We start from the raw sequence: 17574 nt of genomic DNA, 5'->3' as shown, positions 1-17574 counted from the left end.
GCTGCTGAGAATGAGACAAAGCCTTTGGAAAGAGTCTCACTTTCTTTAAAACATTTTATACATACTGATCTACCCATCACTGCAACTGATGAGACTGAACTATTCTAGTAAATTATGTTTTGTTTTCACTTTTATTTTTTCCCAAACCAAAACAATAAAAAACAAGCAATCCCTTTTCTCAAGGAAAAGTCTTTTCATGTTGTCTTTAGAATTAAGCTCAACAGACCAAAATTTAATAACTACCATATGGTCAAGCATATACAGGAAGGAAGTGATAAAATGATGTCTGAGGCAAAATCATGCTTTGATACTTCTTTAAAGGAAAATGATGGCTGAACAGTCAAAATTCACCTTGATAATCCAAATACAAATGAAATCATGATCTCAATTTCATTTGAAAATACTTTTCTGTGATTGTTAGTAATCTAGTCATGTCACTAGCAGAGTTCCCTATACCAAAAGTCAGAGATGGTTCTTTACCAAAGAATAAATTATATTAAGATACATGATTAATTATATTAATACATATGACCACTGTTTTTTAACTGCATACTGTGACCTGTAATAAAGGCCTACTTTAGACTTAGGAAAATTACATTCCTATAACTGAACATTTACAAGTCTCCTTTCTTTGTCCTTATTCATAATTATATAACCTCACCAGCATTTTAAAAAATGGGCACTCTTCCTTATGCAAAGAACCAAAATCTCTTCTACATTTCATAAAATGTGATTAAAGTTTAAAAAAAATATATGACTAAGCAATCCCCTTAGAAGTACTCCTTGACTGAAACATTTCTAAGTGAGTAAAATAGGTTTCTTATAGTTTTTTTTGTTTTGTTTTTTAGAGAGGGTTGATAATTTTTATTTTATTTGAGGATGTGATTTTTGGTACATCCTTACTATCCTATACCCATCAACTGAAAATGTGTGTCTTGGCAAGTGGCAACCACTCACAATGGTAAACAGAGATTACTGAGACTTGTGGGGTGTGCTGGCCCAACTCAGTCATGCACATCTAACTTTCCAAAGCACTGTGGTCAACACTCTCGATGGATGAAGGGCCACATCCCCTCATTCTAACTCAAAGTTTTGTGTTTTCCTCAATTTCTATTTGGCTTTGCCAACAGCAGTATATAAAAACAGAAGCCAATGCCATGGGGCTCCTTCCAAGTCAGGAGTTAACCCCTGTCTCCTCACTTACAAAACAGTGTGGTTAAATTCATGAATGAAATGTGAACTTCCTAGAAAACACCCTTTAGTCTGAGATCACACTCAGGTGCTTTTTCTCGAGGGCAATGTGACCGGGGCCTTTCCCCAATCCTGGCTATTTTCTGAAGAAAGCACCAATTTCTTCATCACTGGCTACTTCTCCCTGTTCTTTGAAGCCATAAGCACAGAGCACATATGACTCTTCATAGCAGAAGAAGTAACTCGCCCACACATATGAGCCAACCCCAAACCCAGAGATACTGTTGAAACTTGATTTTCTTCTCATTCTCCTTCCTAAAACCTTAAAATCTTAAAAATAATTTCTTTGCATCATTATGGTATTTGTGGACTATTAAAAAATCAAAGTCTAAAAACTTCCTGGTTTCTGTCTTTTTTCATAAGGTACCTCTAGCACAAGCCTTATACAGTTCGTACTTCCTTGGGTTAATCTGACTACAGAGCCAGAAAGAGAAATAATTCCAGCCCATGTGGCCAAAGACGCAGCAACCAAATGAAAAGAACATAGCCAGGCATCAGCTTACAGCCACTCCCATTCTTCTAAAATGTCAACCTGCCAGGTCCCCCAAAATAGACTTGTTGTTGTGCCTTATTTTAAAAATTAGAGATATTCTTGCTTAAATTCTGAGAGAGCGGCCAACAAATTTCTGTCGCAAACAATCCAAAACATTAATAAAATAGAAAGCCTAAAGTCACTAAAAATACTGCTAGGTTTCTGAAATCCCTCAACTAGAAAAATAGATTATAAGTGGTTAAAAACCCTTTATCAGCAAAAATGACCACTGTGTTTAAATTGCTCTTTCTCAAAACCAACTTCTTTCCTTATTCTTTTTGTTCATTTCTCTACATGATCCCACCCCCACATTCTTAACACATACTACAGTAAAGTGGTTTTCAAAAATTAGAACAGCAAAAACAATCAAACAATAAGAATAAAATAGGTTTCTTACCTGCAAGAGCCTAGGGCAAGCATGGAGATAGGTCCTCTGACTATACCTGGTAACAGGTGGTGGTCTCAAAGTGTTAATCAAACTGACCTTGAACGACTTCAGGAGTCAATACCGAGTCAGACTCCAGTTTGAGCTTCAGCCTCAACCCCCAATAAGAAGTTTTATTCAGATCGTTTATTTCCACTGAGCAATAGCGGTTTCTTTTCGCTCTCTCTGGACATGGTTACCCATAGATGGAACAGGCTGCTGTGTGAGCAATCTGCTCGGTGCAGCTGCTTCACCAAGATAAGCAGACACAACGTCTGCCCTGTGACAGCAGCTCAGCAGACTAGGCTTGGGCGGAAATCCTGCATCCTATCCCCTGTGCTGTGCAGGGTCCTGAATTCCCAGACTGCTGCCCAAGAGCAACAGGCAATGGAACTGGAGGTCTGCTCCTCAGGCAGGAAAAGGAGGGAGTTCCCTTCCCCCTCAGCCTCCACCAATGACCTAATACCACCATTTGGGATGCTGGGCCACTGGCTCAGAATGATACTTACAGCTGTTCATGAAACCACTCTGACTCTAAATTTGCTCAGGACAGAGACTAGAATGATAGGAAAAGAAAGGAGTTTCAGGCTTGATATTAAAATATACTTTTTCAACAATGTTTGTTGTGGTTCTCCAGAAAAAGGACTAAACCATGTGAATAAAAACATCTGCTAAATTCCTTTATCATTGTAGAACACCTGGGATCTAGCTGCTGTTTTCCAGGTTAGGAAAGTCACAATTGCTCCAATGTGACAACAGAGCATTTATAGGCTTTAAGTAATCAAGCCAGGAGTTTAGGATACAGGAAGCAAAATCTGTCCAACCCTGAGATGACGTGCCTCTATGAGTGGTGCTGACTAGTAACTTGGCAACCTATCTAATGAATACAAGGCTTCTAAACAAAAAAGACACCTATATTTTTACCAGCATATCACAGAGACTCTTAAGGGAATTTGCTTCTCGACCAGTTGATTTTATTTTCTGCTGTGCTTACCTGTTGCTGGCCCAGATCCCAGGACAGGCGGAATAATCTTCTCTGGCTCCTCCCTTCCAGCAAAGCATCCTGTAAGGTTCTCAGAGGCTTCTCTGCAAACACTGCCCATTGGTGGGGTCTCCGCAGGCTGGACAGCATGCGCCTTCCCTGGAGAAGCACTCTCTAGCTGTTCAGTCTCTGGGCCTGACTCGGAAGGACTGGACAGGAACACGTGACTGATCTTCCCCTCTGTCATCAGTGCTCCTGAGGCCTTGACTCGCTCTATGACAGCATCCACTATGCGACTAGCAGCCTCCTCGATCGAGCCTGCTCTCTCAGGCGGCAGCGCAACTTCAGCAGAGACAGCGCAGAGCACAGGGACAGCACCCCTTTCCCTGCCTGGGGCCTGGTCACTACGGCCTGGGGGCCCCGTCTCTGTGGGGGGATCTTTGGCAACAGGCTGCAGCGGGATGTGATACGCTTCCTCACCCCTCTGTGCCTCCTTGGAGTCGCCCAGACTACAGCTGCCACCTGCTCCCTCCACCTTCCCCTTCTCCCGGCCCAGTGGTTCCAGCTCTGGGATTGCAGTGTCCTCAAGACCAGTCACACCTTTGTCTAGTAAAGCTCCTGGCACACCCAGGATCATATTCTTCTCTGGGCTCAACAAGACTGGTGGGATCGGCATGTCCTCGGTGTGATATGACATATCCTTTCTTCTGGCCCCAACGGTGCCTTGTAGGGCACTGACCATGGCACCATCCAACGCCACATCTCCACTCACCTCACAAGCAGTGGTCTCCTGGGACTGAGTGCTTTTCACTCCAACATCCAGAGCAGGAGATTGACTGCCGTTAAGAGTCTCAGACCCATCTGGTAACAGACTTGGCAATGGAGGTGAGCTGCTGTGCTCTGCACCCAAGGCTTCCTGGCTTGAGTCTGCAGCCAGACTTGCTCCTGGTGGCACCAGGCTCTGGGCAGCCCCACCTTCAGTCAGCAGTGAGACTGGTGGGGCCACTTCCTTGTTATGTTTAGTTTCTGCATTAAGACGAGCCAAGGGTGTGCCCAGTGAATTACCATGCTGAGGAGCTCTATCCTCAGCACAGGCAGCTGAACTAGGTTCTTCACGGAATCCCAGGGCCTCTTGTCCAGGAGGTGGTGTTCTCTGCTTTTCCTGCAACGTTCCTGCACAAAGGGTGTCTTCCTTAATGGAGGAACAGGTCACTGCTTTATCCTTGTCATCTGGTCCCCGAGCTGCAGGGCTTTCTGTAACCACCTGACTTTCTCCTTCTTCAGTCAAAACAGAATCAGAGGCCAAAGTGGCCTGACCCGCATGTAGTAGTGAAGAGTCAGCGGCCCCCTCGATATTTAGGACTTCAGGGGCTGCTGAGAGGCAGGGATCCTCGTCCTCCCCACCAAGTCCCACAGGACTGGTATTCCCCATGCTAGGCTGAAGATCTAGGGCAGAGGAGCGTAGACACAGGCCTGTTGCACTGTCTTCTGGTGGCTGCTTCTCCGGATCATTCAAGTCTCCGTCTGGGCCATCTGTACAATCTGTATGTGGTTCACGAGTTGCTGTTCCCTTTTCATTCTGGGAGGGGACAAGAGAAAGCGCGTCATCTTTGGTTACTGATTCACTGCCGGGACTGCCTGCCAGAGAGAAAGTCTTGCCTGATGTCCCTGCGTGGTCTGACTCCCACTCTTTCTCAGCTTTGGAGACAATTACATGTGGATGTGGGACTACCTCAGGCATATCTGTTAAAGATGTTTCTAGTTTCAAATTTTCCCCTTGGCTTTCTTTATCCAAAACTTCCAAAGGACAAAAATCCACATGTTCCTGAGGGTTTCTCACAGGGTGAGCCTTTGGGCCTTCTGAGCAGCTGGCAGTGGGCAGGTGTGTGCTGGGCAGTCCTGTGGTGGTGCTTTCAGTCTTGGTAACTATGTCATCACGGTGTTCTGCAGCCAACACACCACTAGAAGTCACCATGTTCTGTTGGCATGCGGAGGCAGCACAAAGTTTATCAACTCCAGTTGTAGAACAGATGGGTGATATATTGTTTTGGCTTTGAACATGAGATGAATCTGTTTCTGATTTCTGGTTTAGCATAACGTCTTTTTGTGGGCCGGTAAAGGTTAAATCAGAGGGTAACACTGCCACACACGTGCCTGCTAAGGGAGTGTCAGGTTTGAACCCTTCTGAAATCTCGTCTTTTGCAGCAGTTAGAATTAACTGAGAGTTCTGAGCTCTTGGAGTATCAGTACTCTCTTCACAACTTCTAGACATTTCAGTTTCTACAGTTTTTTCAGTGGCAGTTTCTCCATTACTAACTGCAAATAAAGACTCAGCAGGTTTGTCAGCATCCAGGGAACCTGCAGCAGAGACACCGTTTAGAACACTGGCTTTATCCACAGGCTCATCTGTGACTTTTAGGTCAGAGGCTCCGGTTGTGCTGATACTGGAGTCCTCAGATCCTTCCTTTGTACTCCCCTCTACTTCAAGCATATTGGTCTGGATGGTGGCATCGGGGTTCATGAGACCAGGTTCCATTTCCCCTGCAGTCTCTGGGACACAGGCATCTGATGAACTAACCACTAGTTCACCTGCAGAGAAAGGTTGGGCCGTGCCAGGCTTCATGACCACGCCTCCCTGCAGGACACTAACTCCACCGCCTGGAGACTCCTGGTCCGTGGCCACTGCTGAAGATTTTGTTCCAGTGTCTTCATTTCTGATTCCACAGGATGGAAGATCTTCTGTGCCCTTTCCTTTGCAATCAGGTGTGCCCTGAAGGCAGCTGTCAGGATCAGACACAGTCCCAGCATCCACAAAAGGTGCCGGCTCCACCTCATCTCCTTTCTCCAGGCTTTTATTTTTCTTGCTACAGAAACAGTCTGCATTGTCCTCCTTAACCCCACTTGATAAATCAAAGGAAGTTTCAATCTGCCCCACTGTGCTCCCATGGCAGCACTGAGAGCTCTCTGCATCTTCAGGAGAAGCATGCTGCTGGCTGACTGGGGGCTCTGATGCACAGGGATGGTCACCGGGCAGACTTGAAGGATCCTCTGCTGTCACCATTGAAGGCTTAAGACTATCCATCTGCTTCAGGTTTGTTTTCTAGGAGGAAATGAAAGATATTTTTTAAAAACTGTCCAGTGGAAAATATGTCACCTATAAGCAACAATTCTGTTGGAGAGAACTCACTGGCATTCCAGCCCTTCTAAGATCACATGAGAAATCAACCTAAGTTAATACAAATAAATTCTCTCTTGTTCTTGACATCAATTTCCCCATGCCAGGCTGAAGATCTAGAGCAGAGGAGGGTTTCCTGTAAACTATTCCCATACCTTACAGGCGGCTTTGGCATCTGCAAACTGCTCTTTTCAAATGGACTATCATTCATCCAGTAAGAAGAGCTCTAAAGGAAAACCTGACCTTTTGGCAGTCCCTTCAGAGGAAAATAAAGTGAGACCTGTTCTGGAACAAACATGATTCAGAGAGGCAGAGGCAGGTGCATCACACAACCTTGCTATGGAGTCTCTTGGCTTGCTGGTCACAGAAATAAAGCCTGCTCCCAAAGAAGCCTCAGGCATTGAGCTGACCCTAGATGCCCTTAAATGAAATTACTGCCGAGCTTTTTCCAAATCAAGTCAACTCTGAAATAAAATGGGTGGAAAAATTATCTAAACTTAGTCGTTCAGATGTTATGGCCAAGAGCGATGTACCCATATGACGTTTTTATTATCCATAATAAATGCAACCAGGGAGTCTGTAATGTTTTTATGTCTAGCAACAATTTTATCTTGAAGGCTTGAGTGGATTATAAAATCTTTAATTTTTTAGTGATCTTTTTACCATACAACTATCAATTTAAATATAGTAACACAATCATCACTCATTGAAGTAGCTGTGAAAAAGCTCTATTTCTGAATAAATTTGGTTCTTGTTCTTTAGCAACAACCTTAGAAACTGTTTAGCGCTCTTCATTTTATAAGGTTAAACCAACAAATTTATAGTTATACAAATTTCCTTTTATGCCAGGAAACTTTAGTTCTAGTTGTTGTATCTTTCTGTATCTACAATGTGTACATCTTTCATTGTTTTAAAAGCCTGGCAAAAACCAATAAAAAATTCTGTCTCCCGCTACAACCCCGATGGTAGCTCTGCCTCTGTCAGTGGTAACATATAACACAGATAAAACTACTTTACAGGTTTCACAAGCTGTGAGGGAAACAGCTTTATGTTTCAATCACAACAACATTCATTAAGGGGTGGGGAGAGGCACAAAAGCACTGAAAATGGAAATTTTCTTCCTTACCATTAGCTGCTGTTGGATGTTCATAAGTTTAAAAATATGTCCAGTGCAACTATCTCCAGGAAGCGGGGGTTCTCCGTGTGATTCAGACTCCAAGGTTAACGTATAGACATCCAGCTCTCGGTGATGCCTCACAGAACAGTCTCCATAACGGATTTCATAGGATAAGCTGCTCCAGGAGTCTGGTTCTCCAGCATTCTCCCTGGAAATAAGCAAACTCTGGTTAATTTACGTGTGTGTGTGTGTAATTTATACATAAATTACATATATACACTATTATCACATAATACATTAATATATAATACATATATTCTGCTTCCCATAGGTTTAACCCTTGAGGTCTCAGGTAAAATTTTTAACTTTGATGCTCTTTGAGGCTCTGCAGCAGAAATTTGGTTTGTACAGTTTCCCCAGTAATTCAGGCATCTAACTTATTGTTCCATCCTCTTCACCAGAGATCATAAATGGATTAAATGAAAACTACAGGATTCCTTCCTAAGGATCTTCTTTTGATCAAGATAAAGAGAAGACCAGGATTCTAAAACAGTTATTATTATGCCGACAATGAAATAATGAAGAAATGTAAGGAGGATGATTTTAGCTTGGTTTTCAAAAAAAACAAAAAACAAAAAACATGGCATTCTCTTAAAATGGGTTATACCATACGCTAACTGCAGTTGATAATATCGGGACGGGAAGAACTAATTACTTGCATCCATGTAAGGACACTCCCATTTTTGTTAAAACAGGTGGAGGAAGCACCCTCAAATTCTCAAAGTTGATTATACAGAGAAAAACTAATACTATGCTTATCATACTAGTCAATATAATTATCAAATCCTATTCTGAATGAGGCACTTAGTTCCAAGAACTTTAAGTTTTAACTTTTTAAAGAAATGAACAATTTGCTCAATTCACATCACTACATCATAGATATATCTCGTATTCAAATAAAGCCAACAAAGGCATGGGTATTAAAAAAAAAAAAAAAAGGCATTTCTGGGATAGGTCTCAATCTCTTTATGTGGTTCTAATAAACCAGTACCCTGGTAAAGTAGCTCAGATTCTAGAAGAAGGCAGAAGGCTGTGTCTGAGATCATTATCATGTTGTTGTTTCCTTTATTTTTCTTTTTACTCTTCTGGTTGCCCCAAGGCATATGGTGTTTCCAGGCCAGGGATCAGATCTGAGCTATAGTTGCAACCTAAGCCACAGCTGCGGCGATGCCAGATCCTCAACCCACTGTGCCAGGCTGGGGATCAAACCTGCGTCCCAGGGCTCCCAAGATACTGCCCATCCTGCTGTACCACAGAGGGAACTCCCATTATTATGTTTTAAAATAGAAGAAACTAGAGAATTAAGACATAATAGACATGCCAACTGCTGACAAATATGAAAAGGAAACATTACTTCAACTCTTTCTCCAGTGTTTTGTCTACTAAATCATACCTGTCAGTCCTTAACAATTCACCAGAGAATCACTGGAATTCAAAAGCTAAAAATATCTATAGTTTAACACCTATAACAAACTGGAGAGTCACACACTGGCTGTAACAATTAAGGCTGCTTCAAAAGAAAACCAGTACCATTTTCATACTCAACAGTGACTCCCCCAACAGTTGCTTAAAATGAACTTAACACATGCTGTGCTAAATGTTTTACATATTTATCAAGCTGCTCTACACTGAGTAAAGTGATCTCAAATAGAAAAGTATCTGTACAACAGTCGCTTAAAAGTTCAATTAAATGACTCAGTTAAGAAGCCAACAAGCTCTATCAAATGAGGAGAAGGCAACGTCTCTGTAAGGACACTCCAATTTTTAGCTTTGGAGCTCAGGTTGACATTGTCTTTAAACGGTGATATAGTTCATTCCCAGCAAATGGGGTTTTATACCAACCCCACCACTATTAATTCTCAAACTGCTTCTTTTCTAATATCTAAACCTTGAGAAATTCCCTCTGTAACCAACCACTAACTATTTGTCTATTTGTCTCTCCTATGCTCTTCTTCCAGAGGAATGTGCTTTTGCTGCCCAAGGGCTAATCCTTCGATCTCCAAATTCATCATCCCTATGTATTTTTGTTGCTTCCTAGCCCATCCAGAAACCAAAGACTAGTCAGTGCAATTATTCTCCCACTGGTTTCCAAGAATATCTGCTGCTGTTGACACTCTTCAAACCTATCTCGCCTGTAGGTCTGGGTAAACCCCACCCATTCAGTAAGTATTTATGGTACCAGTATTCTTGGTGCTGGTGATACAAATCCAAATCCTTGTCCTGCTTAAGCTTATAAACTTAGCAAAGGTGATAAAAGCAATCAAGATAAATACGACACTTAGTATTTTGGAAGACAGCAAGTGTGGTGGAGAAAACAAAGCAGAGATGAGGGTTGAAATGTTAAATGTGGGGGTCAGGGAAAACCTCACTGAGATGACATTTAAGCCAATATATTTCCTCCTCCTTATCCGGCATTGTATAAAACCTTTAGAGGGTCCACTAATAAAATGTGGCGAAGCTCTATGAATAAGATTTACTGCAAGATTAAAAACAATAGTGTTAAAAATTAGAAACAACCAAACCAAGACAGTAATTAGTGGCCTGTTAGGTAAATTAAAGAACAGATGTACTGACTCTTATGTGGCTATTAAATACAACTGAAATAACACTTCAATAACACTGCATCTATATTCAGCAAAATAAAAGGGAGAAAAATCTAAGTATAGATAGGTAAAATACACAAATAAAAATAGTGTCAGGGTGGTTGGGTTATAGGTTTCCTTCTTCTCTAGGATTTTAATTAATGTTTTAAATAATATTTTAAAGTCACCCTTCTGTCAGGCCTTGCTGCTGCACTGTAATGCTTTTTATTCATGTGTGTTAACCCATCCCTATGGGGGTTACCAAAACATTCTATAATTTCTTCAAAGGCCCAACATGAACCTCTCCTACTTCATTCTCAGGTGACCTTTTCTCCCTTATTGGTGAGAAGCTTGCGGCCATCTAACATGAGCTAACTCCATCTTCATCCACCAGAAAATGCCTCTGTCCATCCCCTCTTAACTTCAGGATGCCTCTCTAAACAGTGGGTTGCTCTGTTTCCTCCCACCCTCGTTAGATGTCTGATTCAGTAATCATCCTCTGGATGCCTCTGGTTTTCCACCTGCTTCTGGACTAGCTCCTTCCCCATCTGCCTACAAGTACAATGAAAACCTCAGCAGTAGACAAAGCAATGACAGGAAAAAGGATTCCTGCGGTGTATGACAGAACCCTGCAGACCAGCAGTCTGCTGAGGAATCTGGACCCCACGGGATATTTGACAATGTCTGGAGACATTTTTCATTGTCATGGGGGAGAAAATGCAATGCATAGGACAGCTCCCTGCCACAAAGAAATCATCAAGCCCAAAGTGTCAGGAGTGCTGGTGTTGAGAAATTCTGCTATAAACCCACTGAACCACTTTCTGCCTGCCCTCCCCATCTTTCCACCTCCTTCCCAGCCATTTAAACAATTAAAGGCTTTGCAATTTGGCCCCTGCTCCCTTCCACTGCTACTAAACTTCTCTGCCACAGGTCTCCATTGACAAAATAAATCCCCAAGTCCAGCGGCTTTTCTTTGTCCCCACTGTCCTTGAGTTCCATATAATCTAAAGATCGTGACCTGACTTTTCTTTTGAAATTTATTCTCACTCGTCAACCATAAAGAACCATCCTATTCATCCACTGTTTTCTCTGACTTTTTTTTTCTTCTTCCCACTTCTTAGATGTGAACATACATCACCTTCCTCAATTTGGTCTTCTCTCATTCATCCTTTCCCACAGCCCCAGTTCACCTCCCAAACCTCTCTTTCTAGCCTCAAAGTATCCCTGAGCTACTGCCCCACCCTTTGACTCCTGGATAAGCATCCTTACCAGGACTTCCAGTGGGCTTTCTCAAATTTCAAAACTCTTTATTTTATTATTTTATTTTGTCTTTTTAGGTCCACACCTGTGGCATACGGAAGTTCCCAGGCTAGGGTCGAACTGGAGCTATAGCTGCTGGCCCACACCACAGCCATAGCAACACAGTATCCGAGCCGCGTCTGCAACCTACACCACAGCTCATGGCAATGCCAGATTCTTAACCCACTGAGCAGGGCCAGGGATCAAAAACTCAATTCTACATTCTCCCACTCCCCAAAGCAGCAGCAACTCCAAACTTATTTCCATAAATGAAACCACTGTTATCCCTAGTAACACCATTCCCCTTGTTCAGAACATTCTGTTGATATTGTGTTTGCAATGCTTCTCCCATGCAACACCTTATTTCAATTCCTATATGCACTGCTCTAGTTCAGACTTAGAATTATCTGGACTCTTGCAGCCACTCTTGTGACAGCCTAACTGCCCTAGAATATCCATCACTCTTCGAGTCTACCACAAGTCACTGTTTTAGAGCAATAACACACAAAAAAGAAAATTTTAAAGTAAGTCATTCTCTTGATCAACAGTTTTGCTCTGTGAAACAAAACTCATTGTTGTTCTTTTTGCATTGAGAGTGAAGCATGTACTGTGTGACCCCATACCACCAAGGCTTTCTCTCTTAAACATTCTGCAGAGCAGCCTAGATCTACTGTATGGATATATAAAGCAGAGAGCCACAGAATTTCATGGCCAAGGCCACTCAGCTAATAAGCAGAGCCAGAACTACAACTCTCTCTTGCCACTCAATTCTTGGTATGTTCACAGGCCATGCTATATCAGCCATGCTTCTGCAAGGTCAGCAACATCTCTATTAAAGCACTGATGTTCTTTTCATAAATTAATCTTTTTATATCCTATTCTGCAGCCCGACTGTACATATGCATTTCTCGAGCACACTTCATTAGCCAGGGATACCAGCCTATCCAAAACCCACCTTCTTCTAGAGTCTGGTTTCCTGATCTCTTTTTTCATTCTTCTCCCTGCAAACACAGAATCTTTTCTCCCCTCCGAATACACATATTATATTACTCTCTTGTTGCTTAAAAACAAACAAAGAAACCTCTTTGGCCTATTTAATAGTTTATTTATGTTCTTATCCTCCTCACTAGACTACAGGCTCCTTAAGTGTGGGAGGGTGTCTCTTATAACTGCAATTTACAGAAGGTTTAAGACAAAGTACAGAATACAAAAGTAAGAGAATATGAAGAATTTCTCCTTATTACTAATTTTTTTGGCTTAGTAACAAATGAAAACATGGCCTAACATTTTGGGGTAAAACTACACATCTCCAAACAACAGAATCTCAAAGCATAAACATGCGCACAGAAGGGGAATGAGGAAACTGAGATTGATGAGGCATTTCAAATTGACTTCCAATACAGAAATGAGGACTCAGCTCACTATCTGCTTCCCTTCCCTAAAAACATACGCATATATCCTGTCCTTTCCTCCTCATAATGGTTATAATTCTGGTTGCATCAGTGTTCAGTGTCTGCCTCCTCATGCAGCCAGAACTGTTGTCCACAGTTGATCCAAGTAATGTGCTATGATTACTTTTCTTCATACAACTGAGTTTTTCTAATTACTCCTAACTAGAATCTTGTTTGTATGGTCTTCTCCCACAACGTGATATTCAAAGATCATTCAATGAAACATTTACTGAACAGCTAAATGGGAAGCACTGTGCTAGACGTCAGGGCTACCAGAAAAAGCATGATTACCTTTCTCAGGGATAAATGTGAATACACATCCTAAGGTAAAACGTATATTACTGTGAGATGGTCAGTTTGGCTTCTTGGTGCTGCCGTCACCTCCATGGAAACAAAAAGCAAAAAGAATCTTATGGGAGTTTTACCCTTATGAGAGTGGCGTTTTATACACTAAATCTACCATATTTCATCAAAATTACAATGCTATCATTGCTTGTAAAAGTAACATCATTTTACATACTACTAAGATGGGAAAAAAAAACCCTCGTGAATTAAATTTTGATACAAGTTGGGAAAATGTACATCTTAAAAGAGGTAACACAAAAGTATAAACACAGTCAACTATCCCTCTGGATACTAGTAGGGGTGATATAAGCAGTTCAAGTGAACAGCCAGCCTCAGCATCATCTGCTTAAGCAAATGTGAACATCTGCCTGGGGTCCCCAAGCCTGCAACAAATGGACAACAGGTACAGGAGAAAAGGCAGCACAGACACTCTATATAGATTTCAATGAAAAACACCCAAGACACTAGTGTTTAAACCTTTAAGTAGCTAAACAGGTTCAAACACAAACCTTAAGCAGAAACAGAGTTGCTCTGGTGATGGGGCCAGGACAGGAAAGGAAAGGCCAAGTCCAGCCCTCCCTCCATCTTCCTTTCCCCCTGGGGGGCTCACACCTAGACCACATGGAGTGGATACAAAAACATTCTGTAATTTCCAAAGTACAGACTTTCTTTATGTACCACATCTCCCATTTCAAAGGCATTTTCCTTGTTTAGTCTTCTTTGCACTTGTAGAATAACTACTTTGCATTCTTGTCATTAGAAGCCTTTTGTAGGCCCACAGTTAGTAATTAAGTTGGCCTTCAGCCTTGTGTTTCTATCAAGGAGAGGACTATGCGTATCTAAAATTTACCTTAGAAACACACACACACACACCTTACATAATCAAATCAAACCCGGCAGGACCAGAAAAGCACATCCACAAATGCACTAGAAATTCTGGTTATTTCAGTTGTTGAATCGAGAGGCGCTGCAGCCTCAACCGAGGCTCTTTAAATAATGAGTGAAAGGAAGATCTGTAGATGAAGGAGTGTAAAGGCTTCAGGAAGGTTTACAGAGATCTCTACTACCTTACATTTTTCACCCCAACGAGGACACCACCACTTTGAAGGGAGGAAAAGGTATTTTTGCTGTCAATTACGCCAAGTGTGCAGTACAGACATTATTTCATTACTATGACATCGGATGGCACTGGGGTCTCTTAGGATTGCTTAAATTGTTACATTCAACCAGAGCCCAGAACAGACTTCAAGATACAAAGAGTTGCCGTCATGACTATCTGGAAACTTTCAATCATCCTGTCAATAAGGCAATTTATATTGTTTTTAGCCATTCTTGGGCTGAAATTTTATCTTGAGTGCCTGGCAGGACACAAAAAGCAGTGTCTCTCTTCTGAGCTCTCAAAGACTGTTGCCCCACACTGTAACCTTCTCTCCACTCACCTGTGACCCCTAGGGAGGACCTTCTGACTTGCTGGGTCTCACTACCCTGTTCCATCGCCCAACCCAATGTTGTAGGTACTCAAATATTTGTTGGGATTTCACTCCCAGGCAGAAGGGTAGAGAGATGCTTCTATTATCCTCAAGATGTTTACGAATGGTTTGAGATCTCTAAGAACTCACTCTCTGTGAAGGAACAGATAACCTAAAGTAGCAGTAATTTTAGTAAGACCCAAGACAGTGACAGTAATGTCTTAAAAGGTCAAGCTAGTAAAGGAGACTAAAAAGCTATGACAACTGAATTCAGTGTATGATAAAGATCAGGAGGAAAAATCATTGCTGGAAAGGATATTTTTCACTGCTAGTGAAAAAATGAATATAAACTATGTATTAAATAATCATATTAATCTTCTATCTGATTTTGATAACTGCACTGCTATAAGAATATGCTGAAATATTTAGGGATAAAGGGGCATGATATTGCCAACTTAATTCTCAAAAAAGTTCAGTAAAATTCTAATTCATCTAGCTACACATGCACAGATAAATCAAATATAAGAAAGTGTTAACAACTGGTAAATTTAGATGAAGGATACACAACAGTTCACTATGTTATTCTTGCACTTTTTCCATGAGTTTGAAAAACTGCAAAACAAAAAAAATATAAAATACTAATTTTTAAAAAGACAGAGGTAGCACTGTTCGATGACTACCAGTACCTAAGGCAGAGAAGAAACTAGTATTTGGGTACCTACTAAGAGACAGGCACCTTGATATATCATACAATTTAACTCTCATATCAGTCTTTCAGAGAAGTGCTATTCCTAGTTCAGAGGAAAGGAAATTGTGACTCAAAAACATTAATTCATTTGCTCAAGATATAATACACCCATCAGACTTTGACAAACCTCATCTCAAATAACAAATTTTACCAACTTCCAAGAAGTGAGAACTGGTATTAGATATGTACTCTCTTTGAGTATGTAACATGGTTTGTAAAAGGACAGAAAGAGTTGCTGTAATAATTAAAGGGGACAGAAAACAAAGTAATAATGTCTGTAACCCAAGAGGCAGTCAATAAACATTAGCACAATGAATAGGTAAGGAGTAACAGATCTGGATCCCTGTTGCAGGACCATTTAATGCTGCACTGCTTCATGTGGAAAGGGGCTGGACTTTACTGGAACTCATTAGGTGCCACAGCAAGAGGTATTGAGGGTCACCTGAAGGCAGCATGGCGCAAAGGGCCTTTAGGGAAAACATTTCTTCACAAATTAAAACAACGTCCATCCCAGGCAGAATATTTGCCAACACACAAGCATCCTCTGGTGAAAAGTTCTAAAGTCTGACCCCTGCCGAGCTTACTCACAGAATGAGCAAATCAACCACTGATGAGACTCTGACCAAGTGCAGGTAGGACAAATGGCACAGCCCACATTCTCATTACTTAGCTATTTTCACAATGAGCATATTCTACTCACATGAAGGACAGTATCAACTTGGGCATTTGTTCCTTTACTCTTCTTAAAATATGACACACCCAACTTATTCACCATATTTTCCGTAAAACTGAGACAAATCAGAAACTATCTTTTCCTAAGAAGAAAAAATATTCTACCCACCATAACAAATCACCAAAATTTATCCAATTACACTGAATTCAGATTTCTCCAGAGGATAATCACTGGGCAGCATGATGCAAAAAGCATGGATACTGAAGTCTGTGTAGAATCTAATTTATACCATGGTTTGATCTAAGACAAATTATTTAGCTTCTAGGAGCCAGAGTTTTTTCACCTGCTTTTTTAAAAAAAACTAGAAATAATATTAGCTTTCTTTCTTTTTTTTTTCTTTTTAGGGCCACACATGACATGACGCATATGGAAGCTCCCAGGCTAGGGATTGAATCAGAGCTGCAGCTGCCAACCTATGCCACAGCCTACGCCACAGCCACAGCAATACGGGATCCAAGCCGCATCTGGGACCTACATCCACAGTCAGCCGGATCCTTAACCCACTGAGCAAGAGCAGGGATCGAATCGACATCCTCATGGATACTAGTCAGGTTCTTAACTGCTGAGCCACCACAGGAACTCCAACATTAGCTTTCTTACAGAGTTGTTTCAAGGATTAAAAGATATGTGGATAAAGACAGTCATATGTATGTGTGTGTATGTATGTATATGTGTATATATATATATGAGACTAGAAAGTAAATCATTAAATATTAGGTTCTGTTTCCTTCCACAAGCAAGGGGTACAACCATAACCCATCTCTTTTATTGCTAAATTTAATTATTTGACAAGGTTATCAAATATTGAGCTATGTGTTTTATATTTATTTAACTATCCTGTGAGGGAAGATATTATTACCCCAATTTACAGATGACAAAATTGAAACTGTGAGAACTTTAATAACTTGCCAAATAGTCCGTTAAGCCAGAATTTAGGCTGACATTCTAAACCACAACACAAAACTACCTCTGCTGCCTATTTTGCACTAGAAAATGGAGACTCATGAAACAAACCAAATATTTTTAATATATGTACTTGGGGAGGGGATCTAAGTATTAGAGATGCAAGTTCTATATTGTGTACTATGGCCATGGGGTATGGTCATTTTTCTCTCTTGCTTTTCACTCTGAGGGGCCACCTGGGCTCTCTTACTCCATGGTTTCATGACTTCTGGGATATCCTGATCCTCTAATAGCTAGAGTTCCATATTTTCTAGTGTCACTTTATTGCACTGCTTTCAAGATCCTAAAAAATAATTTTTAATATCCTACCATATTAGTTACATGTATCAATAGCTAATAGACCAATACCCACAGAGTCGGTAAAAATTAAAGTTTATACTAGAGTGACATCTAAATATTTATTGATATGATCAAGCTACTTAGTTACTGATTCTTTCTTAATC

At 41.2% G+C, this 17574-nt stretch overlaps 1 protein-coding gene across 12 annotated transcripts in view; it reads right to left on the bottom strand.

The window, feature by feature from the left end:
- AKAP13 (A-kinase anchoring protein 13) overlaps positions 1 to 17574 on the bottom strand; it is a 326734-nt gene that overhangs the window by 148350 nt on the left and 160810 nt on the right. For all 12 annotated transcript variants that reach the window (XM_047797871.1, XM_047797877.1, XM_047797876.1 and 9 more), the window contains 2 exons: positions 7491 to 7689; positions 3202 to 6289 (listed from right to left, as the gene is read on the bottom strand). In XM_047797871.1, coding sequence (XP_047653827.1) covers positions 3202 to 6289; positions 7491 to 7689 — 3287 coding nt within the window. The remainder of the gene's footprint in view (positions 1 to 3201; positions 6290 to 7490; positions 7690 to 17574) is intronic.

Source organism: Phacochoerus africanus, chromosome 9, assembly GCF_016906955.1.
Source record: "Phacochoerus africanus isolate WHEZ1 chromosome 9, ROS_Pafr_v1, whole genome shotgun sequence".
NCBI lineage: Eukaryota > Metazoa > Chordata > Mammalia > Artiodactyla > Suidae > Phacochoerus > Phacochoerus africanus.
This window is presented reverse-complemented; position numbering and strand designations above follow the sequence as displayed.